The 14,960-nt window shown below is 47.4% G+C and overlaps 1 protein-coding gene across 5 annotated transcripts in view; it reads right to left on the minus strand.

Moving 5' to 3' along the window:
• Positions 1-14,419, minus strand: part of ep300b (E1A binding protein p300 b) — a 46,509-nt gene extending 32,090 nt beyond the window's left edge. For 3 of the 5 annotated variants that reach the window (XM_061224963.1, XM_061224961.1, XM_061224962.1), the window contains exons 1-4: positions 11,869-14,419; positions 6,787-7,373; positions 2,289-2,465; positions 515-827 (exon numbers count right to left, since the gene is read on the minus strand). In XM_061224963.1, coding sequence (XP_061080947.1) covers positions 515-827; positions 2,289-2,465; positions 6,787-7,373; positions 11,869-11,962 — 1,171 coding nt within the window. In that variant the 5' untranslated portion in view covers positions 11,963-14,419. The remainder of the gene's footprint in view (positions 1-514; positions 828-2,288; positions 2,466-6,786; positions 7,374-11,868) is intronic. The other 2 variants (XM_061224960.1, XM_061224959.1) reach the window with 2 other exon arrangements.
• Between the last annotated feature and the right edge of the window lie 541 nt (positions 14,420-14,960).

Genomic DNA, 14,960 nt, shown 5'->3' on the forward strand with positions numbered 1-14,960 from the left:
ACACTCTCACGGTCACCCACCCTGGCAGGACTTGCCGGCCTGGCAGTGGGTCATGTGGTTGAGGACTCTCTCACACTCACTCACACTCACTCACACTCACTCACTCACACTCACTCACTCACTCACACTCACTCACACTCACTCACACTCACTCACACTCACTCACACTCACTCACACTCACTCACACTCACTCACACTCACTCACACTCACTCACACTCACTCACACTCACTCACTCACACTCACTCACACTCACTCACACTCACTCACACACACTCACACACACTCACTCACACTCACTCTCACACTCACACTCACTCACTCACTCACACTCACTCACTCACACTCACTCACACTCACACTCACTCACACTCACTCACACTCACTCACACTCACTCACACTCACTCACTCACTCACTCACACTCACTCACTCACTCACTCACACTCACTCACTCACACTCACTCACTCACACTCACTCACACTCACACTCACTCACACTCACTCACACTCACCCTGGCAGGACTTGCCGGCCTGGCAGTGGGTCATGTGGTTGAGGACGTTCTTCATGGTGCGGCAGTGGGGCAGGTTGCACTGGCGCACCTCCCCGTTGGCCTGCTCGCGCCGCTGGCACTTGTGCGCGTGGAGCAGGAGGACCAGCTGCTGCTGGATCAGCTTGCGCTTCTCCGGGTCGGCCGTAGGGGGCGCCGAGGCGGAGCCGGCCGAAACCGAGCCCAGCCCGCCCTGCCCGCCGGGGGCGGAGGCCATGAGACCCCCCGCCCCGCCGGCTCCCGTCGCCCCGGCAACCACTCCCGGGGACTGCTGGGCCTGGCGGCGGAGAACGAAAGAAGCGTCGATGCTGAGAAACCACTGACCCCCGTATGTGACAATGTATGTAACATTACATATTGATACGCATACACACTTTTATTTTTATTTTTTATTATTACATAAAAGTTCCCGTGCCTTTGACATACAATAAGCGAAAGGCATATAAACAATGATGACTCCCAATACCAACACAAGGACAGACATAAATGTATGAACAACACAAATGGTAATGCTAAATCTATGGACATCGTCAATTTTGATTAAAGGTTTCATTCAAATCTGATGAGGTCTACAACCGTGCAATTCTAAAAAGCATGCATGCCTCAAAATTGTTGGATCATGAACGTGATCATTTTTCAGAGGTATCCTCAAAAATTCATGGTAATCCCATAACACTACCGTGCTCAGTATAATACTACTACAAGTACACATGCAATGCCCAGAGATGGCACACAAACACGGCTCACACACACAAGAGCTGCAGTGTGACACAAAGTCCAGACACATGCACACACAGCCATGAGCAGAGACAGACGGGAGAGACAGGCAGGTCAGACAGACGGGAGAGACAGACGGGAGAGACAGGCAGGTCAGACAGACGGGAGAGACAGACGGGAGAGACAGGCAGGTCAGACAGACGAGAGAGACCGGCAGGTCAGACAGACGGGAGAGACCGGCAGGTCAGACAGACGGGAGAGACCGGCAGGTCAGACAGACGGGAGAGACAGGCAGGTCAGACAGACGGGAGAGACAGGCAGGTCAGACAGACGGGAGAGACCGGCAGGTCAGACAGACGGGAGAGACAGGCAGGTCAGACAGACAGGAGAGACAGGCAGGTCAGACAGACGGGAGAGACAGGCAGGTCAGACAGACAGGAGAGACAGGCAGGTCAGACAGACGGGAGAGACCGGCAGGTCAGACAGACAGGAGAGACAGGCAGGTCAGACAGACAGGAGAGACAGGCAGGTCAGACAGACAGGAGAGACAGGCAGGTCAGACAGACGGGAGGGACAGACGGGAGAGACAGGCAGGTCAGACAGACGGGAGAGACAGACGGGAGAGACCGGCAGGTCAGACAGACGGGAGAGACCGGCAGGTCAGACAGACGGGAGAGACCGGCAGGTCAGACAGACGGGAGAGACCGGCAGGTCAGACAGACGAGAGAGACCAGCAGGTCAGACAGACGAGAGAGACCAGCAGGTCAGACAGACGAGAGAGACCAGCAGGTCAGACAGACGGGAGAGACCGGCAGGTCAGACAGACGGGAGAGACCGGCAGGTCAGACAGACGGGAGAGACAGGCAGGTCAGACAGACGGGAGAGACCGGCAGGTCAGACAGACGGGAGAGACCGGCAGGTCAGACAGACGGGAGAGACCGGCAGGTCAGACAGACGGGAGAGACAGGCAGGTCAGACAGACGGGAGAGACCGGCAGGTCAGACAGACGGACACTCCTCACCATGCCGCCCATGCCCGGTGTGGGCTGCGTCTTCTTGTCCAGGCTGAACTGGGCCATGCTGTTGGGCAAGCCCGCCTTGTTCTGAAGCTGCGGGCCCAGCCCGGCGCCGCCCAGTCCCTGTCCCGCGGACTGCCCATAGGGGGCGCCGTAGGGGCCAGGGTTACCCATCATCCCCATCTGCAGGAGAACAGGGGGAGGAGGGGGAAGAAGGAAGGAAAAGAAAAGTGATTAATGGTAAGAGGAGAGGCTGGAAAATCCATTAAGAAAGGCCGCGACTGTCTGAACAATAAGCACAACGGCCTCATAGCGGGACAGTGACGTTACCTTGCGCTTCAAGAAGCACCATTGAATCAGACATCCCAACTGCTTCAGGAATACCAACTAACAAACTTACGCATATCATCAAAGACTTAGTTTCAGAATGACAAAAACATGATTGAAGTGGTCTTACACAAGATCAAAAAAAGACTTTACATTTTAGGGCTGCTACAGTCCATTCATAATGCTAGATTTACTGAAGAAATTTAGGCCGAATATGTTGCTCAAGGGGTCTAACAAGAGGCCCACGTGGTCATCAAAACTACAACGTCAGTGGCAAGCGCAAGATCCGAACCACCACGATACGCTCCCAAAACACTTCCAAAAAGCTCCCAAAACGCTCCCACAAGCTGCTCCAGAGCTCCGCAAAAACGCAGCACACCGGCATTCCCAGAAACGATCCATGGGAACCACAATTAACAGGGCTGTGCCATCCATCAAAAAAAAAAAGAGATAAATAACCCAGGCACAAAACTTAATGGAGTTACGTTTCCTTCAAACCCCTGAAACAATCGAGTGCCGGTCAATTAGGCACATAATGGCTTGGTCAATTAAGTCGTTCTGAAGCTCGTTTGTATCGCCGGCGTCGCTACGGAGCGAGGCGAGGGAGCCGGTGGGAGCAGACGACGCCGAACAGGAGGCCGGCTGTGGGGAGCCCCAATTACCCAACGCGGCGCACGAGTTTCCAATCTGCAAAACTTATCATTCCAGAGGAGAGAAGCACAACAGCCAATTTGTTCAGAGGTGTATGTGCTGTGTGTGTGTGTGTGTGGGGGGGGTTCTGACAGTAGCTGTCCTGGCCATTGCAAGCACTTTATCAACAAAAAAAAAAAGCAAAAAGAAAGCTAAACAAACAGCTGAAAGAACCAGATTAGCGGAGAAAATGCGTTAGCATTATTTCAAAAGTACACTTTCCCCAGGGAAAGAGTCAAAGCCGAATACAGACGAGACCAACCACAGTCCAGAAAATGATCTGGGCCTGCCTTCGATGTGGACGCTGCCAATCGGCCGTGCTGAGATTCTGGGCGGGTTCTGAAGAGGCCCGGCCCAGATCAAAAGCCGGCCGATTGTCAGGTGCAGCCCGCTGGACTCTTCAAACGCAGAACATCACCTCGCGTCAACGAGACCAATGCGGACATTTCGCTGACAAGTCGTGAAAAATTACGCCCCCTTCAACCGTCGTGCTCTGTGAAACGGGGCCGAGGAAATTGAGGGTTTAATCCACCGCAGCAGAGCGAAACCTCGCCGTGCAGGTCATTCAAGTTGCTGTCGATTTGCTTATGTTGCAAGTGCGGCACGTGCGTCACAACAAATAAGATCACCAAAGTCATTTTGTGTGACAGGGCTTCACGGGATTGTCAGAAAACATCCCTTCTGACGGAAAACAAGGCCATTCGCTTGCGAACAAGACAGCCAATGCTGACTAAGGGATTTATGCTAACCAGGTTTTTAAAGATCCCCCTCAGTGCATGTGCCATATTGAAGGGGGACGTTTACCCGAAAATAAAATGAAGCTGTATTTACACTTGCCCATCTATCCAGTTTTATAGACATCCACTGCAGTTCAATTTACACACGGACTGCAATGGGGGCCAAGATTTGTGGCGTTCAAAGAGGCAAAAATGTACATTTGTAAAACTCAACAGCGATGTCCCATGCCAAACAAAGTTACTGAAGAACGTCCACTGACCGTGGTCAAAACCATATTGACATTGTGCTCCAGAATCCTGGTGTGCCTCATCTGCGCAGATATACACACTTGGCATACTTCAAGTTGACACACCATGCATAACCAGACCAGCAGATGCTTGGGAGTGATCGTATCGTTATATTCGGAAATCTCGCTGAGATTATGATCGTCAAATCTCAGCAAAACTATCTGGATGGATAGATGGCACTCTCGCTGACCCGCCATCTATCCAGTGGAAATGCAGCTGTATTTTATTTTATTTTCAGGTGAACTTCCCCTTTCACATAGGAGTTTTTACTTTTAACAAGAATGACTCAGGATCAAAAATATTTGTTAAAAACATTCATGACGTGCACACACCACCACAATGCATGTGGATATGATGTTGGTTTGAATGCTAGGGTCCAGCTATATTATATACTTTTATATTTTTTGATATGAAGCCCATATCGATATTAGCAATATGCCCATTTTCATAATATTGTGATATTTTATTTGTTGAATACAGTATAAATATTGTTTCCCAAACACTTCTTGCATTAAAACGATCATAAATTTCTGTCATTTATCTCATGACTTGAAAAACATAACTTAACCCCTCCCACTTAACACCGGGACAATTAACCCAAGAGACAGGACTTTACATTAGCATCATTAGCATTAGCATCAAATGCAATTGGCTCAGTGAGGACGATGGGTCGGTACTCATTTGTGATTTGTGATTCTTACCATAAATTTGGCAGTCGCTCATTCTTTGTGATTTCTGCCATTTCCTACCGTCTTAGTGCCTTGTGATTTCTTTGGCACTTTGGGATGATAATGGATAATAACCTTCACATAGCCTAGAATGTACAGGCATAGCCATTTTAACAACATTGCCAGGCACAGCCATTTTAACAACATTGCCAAAGGCTGGGAAAACAAAGTGTAATAATGGGGACAGATTTTTATTTGGAAGGCGCTGGAATGAAGGAAGACGCCTTTTTACATCCTTGCCAGTTGTTGGCAGTTGCACAACAGCCCCAGTTGGTAACGCTCAAAAATAAGAAGCACTTCAAAGACCAAGCCTAGCTACAACATGTAGCATCCCAAAACTATTTAAAGGAAAGCAGACATATACGATACATTTTTTTTATTATTAATGCAATTTGAGCCTTCTCTATTGTTAAACAAAGTTATGTTATGTTAACGGCAAACAATGTGCTCATTCTTTCTGTGATAGACCAAAGTAAGCCAGCAAACGCACCAGCCTTTCAATGCATTTTGCACATATCTGTTGCTATTAGGTGGGTACTGCCCGCTGATTTGAATTGTTTCCCACTGCTGTGCATGAGATCTATCAATTCCATTTAATTATTTACATTTTAATTGTATTTTTTATCTTCTACCATTTTGTTTCCCGCTTTCCATGACTGCAGTCAAATCTTCTGTGACAAGTACCCAGCCTTTACCATGATATGACCAGATATGATATGACCAGAACGTATCATTAACATTTACACAGCCAAAGCCATAGTAACACATAGGCCACCAGGAGGGTGTGTTTTACTTCTGGGGAAATTCATAGGGTTATTAGAGTATGCCATATACAATATTCAGATATCATTCAATATTCAGAGGGTGTGTCAGATTTAAGGCGCATACGAGTCTGAAATAGGATAGGATTATGAGCCCCCGAAAGTCTGCACTTAATTCTCTACTTCAGGGTTCTCCCTGTATTACCAACTGCCAATATGATACGACTGTAGTATCAAATGTTGTCACAACACTTTTTTTTTTTTTTCACAGTACACGTATGATCACTTCCCACAACTAATCATAAAATATCGAACATATTCAGCTATTTAGATATACTGATGGAAAATATATTGATATTGGAGAAATAAAACACAATAAGGCTGGAACTTAGTCAATGCATTGTGATGGTGAGTACGGGTGTGATGGGGTGAACTGAGGACTGGTAATAGGCAGGTGGAGATGTGCGGTAGGTTGTGGGTGTGTTCTGGTTTGGTTTGGTGGAGGCATCCGGTAGGTTGAGGGTGTTTTGCGTGGGATGTGTTGTGGTGGATTTGGAAGAGGTGTCCGGTAGGTTGCGGCTGTGTTGTGGCTGTGTTGTGGTGGATTTGGAAGAGGTGTCCGGCAGGTTGTGGCTGTGTTGTGGTGGATTTGGAAGAGGTGTCCGGCAGGTTGTGGCTGTGTTGTGGTGGATTTGGAAGAGGTGTCCGGCAGGTTGTGGCTGTGTTGTGGTGGATTTGGAAGAGGTGTCCGGCAGGTTGTGGCTGTGTTGTGGTGGATTTGGAAGAGGTGTCCAGTAGGTTGTGGCTGTGTTGTGGCTGTGTTGGGGTGGTTTGGGGGGAGGGGTCCAGCAGGTTGTGGCTGTGTTGTGGCTGTGTTGGGGTGGTTTGGGGGGAGGGGTCCAGCAGGTTGTGGCTGTGTTGTGGCTGTGTTGTGCTGGGCTCCTCTCACAGGTAGAGGGGCCAGGGCGGTTACCTTGTTGAGTGCTGCAGGCTGCTGCGCTCTCAGGCCGGTCTGTCCTGCCGGCCCCAGCTGCTGTCCCCCCTGCTGCAGCGTCTCTGCCAGCAGGTTACTGTTACTCCCCATCCCAGGGTTCGAGTAGCTCATCCTGGGAGAGCCGTTCATGACCTGGCCTCCCATCAGCCCCTGGGGCGTGGGCCCCTGCTGCTGCTGTCCGTTGCCCTTCTGAGCTCCCATCATGCCCCTGTTCATCCCGGCCACGCCCACCATGCCCGGCTGCTGCAGCATGCCGCCCTGCTGGGGGGAGGGGTGGGGCTGGGTCTGTCCGAGGCCCTGGGGCCCGGGGGAGGCGTTCATACTGCCCAGCAGCCCCATGGAGCTCCCGCCTGGGCTGCCCGCCGCCCCCTGTTGGCCCGAGGGCGGAGGTGCGCCCGACCGCAGGAGCTCGGAGAGCTGCTTGTGCTTGGCGGCCGCGTCCTGGCCCCCGCCGCCCAGGCTGGTGTGCAGCTGGCTGAGGTCCCCGCCGTTGGGGAGGCCCAGCTCCGTGGAGCTGATGAGCTCGTCCGGGAGGTCGTGCTCCAGGTCGAAAAGGGAACCGAAATCTGCAGGAGGGGGGGAAGGAGACAGAGCTTTAGGTACAGCATTAGCGCCACCTCCTGGACAGGGATTACAAAGAAGGGCTCGACACTACAGCACACCGATCAGGTGCTTTGTGAATAACTTATCTTTACCAGGATCTTGTCTTAACCATAAGGGGAAATTCTTAGAAAACTTTTCTTCAGAGTTCTTAGCAGTTTTGTCACTAGGAGCAACTCTTTGTACTAGGAGGATTTATGAATATGGCCCCAGGACATTTGACTGAGCAAGAGTGCATGCCCCAAGCTGAACGCACACAAGCAAGCGCACAAAAAGAATAACCAGCATATACCGTCACAGATCACACACCACACACGGCGAAAATCTGCCAAAAATCACTGCCGCACGTACAGCCGCAAAGCCATGTTGAGGAAGATATACTGAGCAATGGGGGCGTTGAGAGTGAAAAGCTTTACACTGCCGCTGACCACCACACATTAACACCATTAGTTTACCCTACAAAGTGTGAATAACGACGCCATCGTCCAGGCAGGGCCTGCTAAGACGGTAAATCTGACAGAAATGACCGAAAAGCATTGTGAGAAACAACCACCAGGGAAGAGGCGCTGCTTCGGACGAGCTTGCATCTGGTTTGTTCTGTGGCTTCATTCACAGTGGCTCCCCTCACCCTCCTGTGCCACGGCTTAAAGAGATGAGAGTCTGAATAAAGGAGCCCCCCTTTTGCAGTGCGATGGAGAAGGACGCGGCTCCGTCTAAGGCCTGTGCCTAGCCCGCTTGCTTGGACGGCTCCAGGGCCACGCCACACCGAGGGGGGCTTTAACGCACCGCACGCACGCGATGATGGATGTGGCGCTGCGGAGCTCCGTCGCCGCGAGGCCTGCCTTCGTACACCGCGACCTGCAGCCGCGGCAACGGGTGCGACCGGGACCCAACAGACGCAGGCGGGCTGACCGACCGGGCACAGGCCTGAGGGAGAGGGCAGAGGACACCCAGACCTCCCTGGGCTGAGCGTGGACCTCCTGCACGGTAACTGGCGCTTCCCTGGGCCGGATCCCCTCTCCGGGAACGGGAGCTGAGGAGGTGCCAGGGGACGAGTGCGTGCCGTCAGGCCAGGGAGGTAAACACTCAGGTGCACGCACGCGTGTGTGTGTGTGTGTGTGTGTGTGTGTGTGTGTGTGTGTGTGTGTGTGTGTGTGTGTGCACATACACAACTTCCTCACTGCAACTGAGGCTGGGTTTCAGACACACTGCGAGTACGCTTTAAGGTTCTAGTCTTTCATTTATCTACATTCCATTTTGTTTTGGATAGGACGTGGCTTCACACCCTCCCAAGACCCAAGAAGAAAAATAAATAAACAAACAAACAATTGCTAATGCTCTCTGTCGCTGCCATCTTAATTCCACAATTAGGTTTGTCATTCTGTGGCTCTGAACTTCAACAGTAATGTGCTGCCTTCTCTGCATTACCTTCATATACCCAATGTTCTGAAAACTATCTGCATGTTATTTTACACAAACATACTTGCATACAAAAAAACATATATATACACATTTCATGTTTAATGCAGATGCAGGGAAACCCAAAAGAAAATTACTAATTTGGTGATATTCATTAAGGTAGTACAGCAAAGGAACAGCTCCAATGAATGATATGTACGAAGTGGCTCTGGTTCAAGTCTTTTCTGTGGGGGAAAAGGCCAATACCAGTTTAAGGAAACAGCAATGCCCATGTGGCCTTAAAGAAAAAAACATCCAGAACACACAATCACACAATATCAATAACGGGACCCAAAATATTAATCCCAAGGCAGTCGAAGCATCCACCTCCCAGGATTCTCTGTCAAGCCCTCCACCATCAACCCTGCAAGCAGGCAGACCTACCCAAAGCCTTCCACATCCCAACCATCAGAATCAGAGCCCTACCAAGAGCCTTCTACATCCCAACCTGGTCATGTACCTTAACCACTACGCTACAGGCCTCCCTTACACATCCAAACCACAAGAACCCAGAATAAATTTCATACAGCCAAACACCATCAAAGCCATACTTTTTATAGTACACTGGGAAGTACAAGACATTTAAAAAAATAAAAATAAAAAATAAATACTAATAAGAGGACACACACAAAAACTGAGATGCCACAAGTGTTTAGGTTTCCAAAGCTTCAGTCATGGAGATTGAACTTCACTGTGAACAGATGTGCTACCCTGAGCACATCCAAATCTGCAAGCTACAATTCCTGAATGTATGGAGATCAGGACTAGAGCTCAAATCCAGTCCCCTCACTGTCAACACTTAGTAGGATAAAACATTACTGGTTCAGTTTTTAGAAAGCTGCATGATGCAGAACCGCTGAGCGTGCATTTGGGTGAAGACAGTTTAAGGCAGACTGATTCGGACTTAGCTTTCTGTAGAATTTTGCAGCACTACCAAAGCCAAGGGAAATTACAACTGGTCAATGCTAGACAAGGTCTCAACTGCTCAAAACTCTTGACAGCAAGTGCAGACCAGGACTCATCTACGTGGTTCTGATGATGAAATCACAACTGCGTCTTCGCTGGCTCCTAGCCGAAATAAAGCATGTTGTGACATCTAGAGGCAGTTGACATTGCTTTCAGCAAGAACCAGTTCAACAACTGATCCTGAATGGCCAAATCTATTATTTTAGATTCAGGAAGGTTAAGGAGGAGCAGAACACCTGTAACAGTTTCTTCGTGTGTCGGAGGAAACCTAAATTACCAATGCTGAGCTATACAGTAGGCCACCACAGTTTACTAACTAACAACTAACTGTGCCAGTCAACATTTTTGGAATACGGCACTAAATTTGTAATGACAGACGCATGACACAGGAGAACAATAAACAAAGTAGAACGAAATCGGAACGGTTTAAGAGGTCCTAAATCCTAGTCATGCCAGTTACATTCAAATGACTGAACACCCCATTATGGCGTCCCGCAATCATTCTGTAATTCAGAATCGTGATCACGATCAATTAACCAGCAATACATTAACTGCACAATGTAACGTTTACCCGCCAAATATTGAGAATGTAAAATCTTGTCGACGTCATAAAATGTAAAAAGCAAGTGACAATAAGGAGCGACGGTATGAACACGTATTCACTGTCTACTAGGTTAGTTAGTTCCTCTCCATTACGAATGGTTACTCGGAAAACATAGTCATACTCCCACGTAAACTTTCATAAAATGAGACCTAATACATAATCCGTGGTTGATCAGTTCATTTTGGCTAGCTTGTGTATTATTTATTTTCACAGACGTTTGATGCCGTCGAAAATTCAGCAGCCGATCGATGGCGAACAATAGGGACGGCATACAATAGGAGAAAATGTCCGAAATACAACTTATCGCTTGGTAATGAGAATGGCAAGGCAGTTAAAGTAACGGTCAGCTAGCACTAAAACCATCGCATAAGGATCCCTCACTCGTCACCCAAGTCTATCCTGTTTACTTGAGTGGCTAACTAGCTCAACAGCACTAGCTAGCTAAGTTAGTCGTTATATGGCAAGTTCCAAGTTTGGAGCTAGTCTGACTTTTGACGTTAGCTAGAGTCGACATAACGTTAGCTATCTTACCAACACAAAACAGCGTAGTTATGGGAAGTCATGCCTAGGGGATAATAGTTAACGTTAGCTTGGTAGCCGGTAACAATGGACAAACATGGGTAGCTCTAGTCCTGGGCCTGAGACACAGTCAGTAGAGATAAGGCAAATGGATCGGCGATTAGAAGTGTTTTAATGCATGGACTTGAGCATTCTCTAGGTAGCTTTGGCTAGTGGTAGCGTAGCCGCAGCTAACCAAGCCTTTCCCCACGCGACAAGACAGAGCTAACGTTAAGGCAATTTAGCATGTTCATTCTCCGACCGCCCCCTCCCCTCCCCCCAAAAAAATCTCACTTACATTAAGATTATATTTCCTCATTGTTAGTAATTGGTTGCCGGTTTCAGGTTCTTTTTATGAACGTAAATTCCAAACGAGGCTCAGCTAGCTGGCTACATTATTGCCTTTGTCATCCTCTAGCATGCCAGTTTGCATTGGACATCAAAACACCCACAACAGTGCACCCGAGCTATTCAGCAGGAACAGTTATCAGTAACACCAGTGAATCTCTTTACACAACTTCGGATATGCAATGTAACATTAACCAAAACTAATCTAAACGCCACAGCGGTAATCTAACTTCAGTCGGTGGTCGTTCAAAATAGCCCAAAATGAGCCAACGTCAGGAGCCCAGTACCCAGCAGGCTCGCAAGCTAGCTAGTATAGATCTAGCTCTAGCTAACTATAAATGTCCCACGGAGGTTCGCAATTAGCCTAGCAGCTAGCCGAAAACAGAGAAAGGCAATTAGCGTTAGCTTTGCTAGGTACACACATCAGCCCCTTTACCTGGGATCAACTAAAAACAAGAAAAACAACACTAAAATATCAAAACATGAAGTCAGAATAACACACCATTAATTAAACGAATATACTTTACCGTTTCCATCGCTGGCAGAGACAGAAAGTGCCGGAGAGGAGAGTTTAGGCCTCTTAGCTGAAGGCGGGCCGGAGTCCAGAACATTATCGGCCATATTTTTCAGGAATTTATATATATATATGTATATATCCACAAACGACAGATATATTCCCTTGTTTCGCCCTTTCTTCTTGGTCTTTGTTAATTCCCTTCTTCGATAGTCTGACTTTTCCCTCTCCTTTTCTTGGACGAGGGAGGGGGGGTGGGGGGTAGCTAAGTGTCCTGTAAAATACTCTTCTTTCCTGGGTTTCGCCTCTCGATTTCAGCTTCGGCGTATCAACCCCCCTCCCCTGTCGGATTTTTTTTCTTCCTTTATATATTTCTGCAAACGGAGGAGGAGGAGGGAAGGTGGAGTCGGTGAGAAGTAAGACAACCGAACAGGCCTTCAACTAAACTCATGTAGCCTCTTCGGCGGCGGAGAAATTGTCCCAAGACTTGTCCTCCGTGGATGCATCCGTCCTTTCCGCCATAGTCGGCGGGGAAATCGAGCGTTTAATTCGTGGAAGCTGAGCTGGGGGACAGCGGCAGCGATGGGAAACGCGATAAAAAACGCAACCCAAACGCACCCCTGCGGCGACTTCCAGGGGTTTGCTTCATACAATGTTTAACAGAAACCCCAGGACGTATAAACCTTTGATTTGGACAGGATTCCCATTGCAGCCGATACAATCTGATCCCATTATTGTAGCTAGCAAGTGAAGCCAGCTAAGGTTAGCTGCACGGGAAGAAAAAAGAAAAAAAATCCCAAATTAGTAAAAGGCAGTTGGCTACTCTTGAGGTTTACCACAGCATTTCACCCCCCAGAAATCCTATTCCTACCCTCCAATAAATTTTAGTGAGGATGCGTTGGAGCTAACGTTACCTTTAAAAAAATCACAACAGCTGTGAGCTTCTCCTGTTCAGCTCTTTAAAGATGATAGGTAGCTAGCTAATCTTTGAAGATGCTCGTCTTGACTGTTGCATTGATGCAGATATTACAGAATACTTGCGTTTTGTTTTTTTCAACGATCGAGAAACGCATCTGGGTTATGCCAAGTTAAAACTGACAGGTCAATTAGCAAACTAGTTATCAATTTAAGCGCAGTCCCACTGAAAGATGCGTGTGGGGAAAATCACCCGTTTCTACATTATCGTGAAAATACTGGGGTTAAAAAAGATGCATTATCTTTGAAAAGAATCATTAAGACACGTTCAATACTGTTAAAATATTATGCCAGAACACTGAAAGACACTTGAACTGAATTCTCATGCATGTTCAGAGTCTATGTGCAACGGTATTAGCTACCATGATGCTAAGAGCTCACACATTTTCGAAAATAAATGACTTGCATATTGAAATGCATCGCTTGTTTACCAATATAGTTAGTATCCTTCTGCGCAATATTGCACGAATACAAGGTATTTAAAAATAAAACGATGTTTATGTTATTTATATTTCCATCAAATTTAGATCTTGCGCCCTCTGTATGTATGTTCTGAATGAAAAACGGGGTTCAAAATTCTTTGCAAAAATCACAAACCGTAGCTAGTATATCAACCACTCTGAATTCTTGTTGCAAGTTATCGAAAATCTGATTCTTTCGATCACGCAAAACGACGCAGTTTCCAAATTATCACAATAGCTAGATACCTAACTAATTGGTATCAGATAGATCCAATTAGTCTTTAGTTTTATTTTGCAGTGGACGCTTCGTCTGGTGAGGGTTTGCCGCTGCCTAACCCAAGTAGCAGACTAACGTTAGCTATTTCATGAATCACGAGCAACAATAGCAACTTGCTAATAGAAATACATATTTATGTGAATTCAATAGCAAATGTAGCCAGCATGAAATTCTCTGACACTGCGTATAACGAGCTAGCTAGTTAGCCTGGCTAGTAAATGGGGAAAAATCCCAACCAAGAACAAGAGAATACGGCGATGAGCGAAAATCGGATAAAGCGAGGGGGGTCGCTACAATATTATGGGTTATTTTAGAAGTGGGAAGCTTTGCATCCAAAAGATATACACCTCCCAAAATATTTTTGGCTCCTCAATCCTTTCATTGAGTCTTTGTGATGGTCTATCCCCCCCTTCGCGTTTATCCTTTTATATTCTTTCTTCAGTTAATTCTTCCTTTTCTGCAATTTCCTCCCTTTCTCTGGTCTTTAGTTAACGGTTACTTCACGTTTTCATATTTTTTCTCAGGAGTTTTGCTCCCGTGAAGACCGGTCTATTATTATTTTTATGATTAAAATTTCTCTGCTACCTCGCAGGTTTTCCTTCGTTTAAATATATCGCCTTCTTCCGCCTCTCCTCTCGGCTCCGTAAAAAAACACCCCCTCTTCCTTGGATTTCAAACGCGAATTTCCTTTTCTCCTTCCCCCTTTCTCCTTCTCTCTTATCTCTCTTGCTTTTTTGTTCCGAGATGACACCGCCACCCTTTTTGTGCCCGGCGGGTTTCGGAGTCGTTGTGATCGGCGCAGAAGTGTCTCACTCTCGGTCTCTCCTGCCTCTCTCCGTCTCTCCGCACAAACAAAATGGCGGCTTGTTGTTTCTACTCCTCCGACACGGGGGGAGGGTTGGAGGTACAGCAGCATGAGAAGGGGGTTGCTGCTCGTGAATTCCCGGAAAGGACTTTCGTAGCCTTTCGGAGCTGCATTACCAGTGCAATTGTCGGAGGAGGGCAGTCGTGTAACGCTGAACGTACGATATAACCATTTCACACTGGAGTAATTTTTCTGAAAGCTTCCCTTTTAAAGCCACTAAATTAGGTTCAAATGTGTGCAGGCCATATAGATTACAATGGAAGAGCCAACAACACTGGCAATTATGCAGGCGTACAATAAAAGGACGTTACAATTATGTAGATCTAATCTAGGCATGCAATGAAGTTTTAGGGTTTAGGTTACATTTTATCCTCTCATAATAGACAAAAAATATAAATGATGAACCTTAAAATGGAACCAACAACATTCTTTACTCCCTTTGACTTTCCCCTTAAATACTTTCCGTTACCAAGTCAGTATTTGTCAGTGCACATTTTCTTTCAGCATCACAAAAATAGTTATGCCTA

Source organism: Conger conger, chromosome 16, assembly GCF_963514075.1.
Source record: "Conger conger chromosome 16, fConCon1.1, whole genome shotgun sequence".
Lineage (NCBI taxonomy): Eukaryota > Metazoa > Chordata > Actinopteri > Anguilliformes > Congridae > Conger > Conger conger.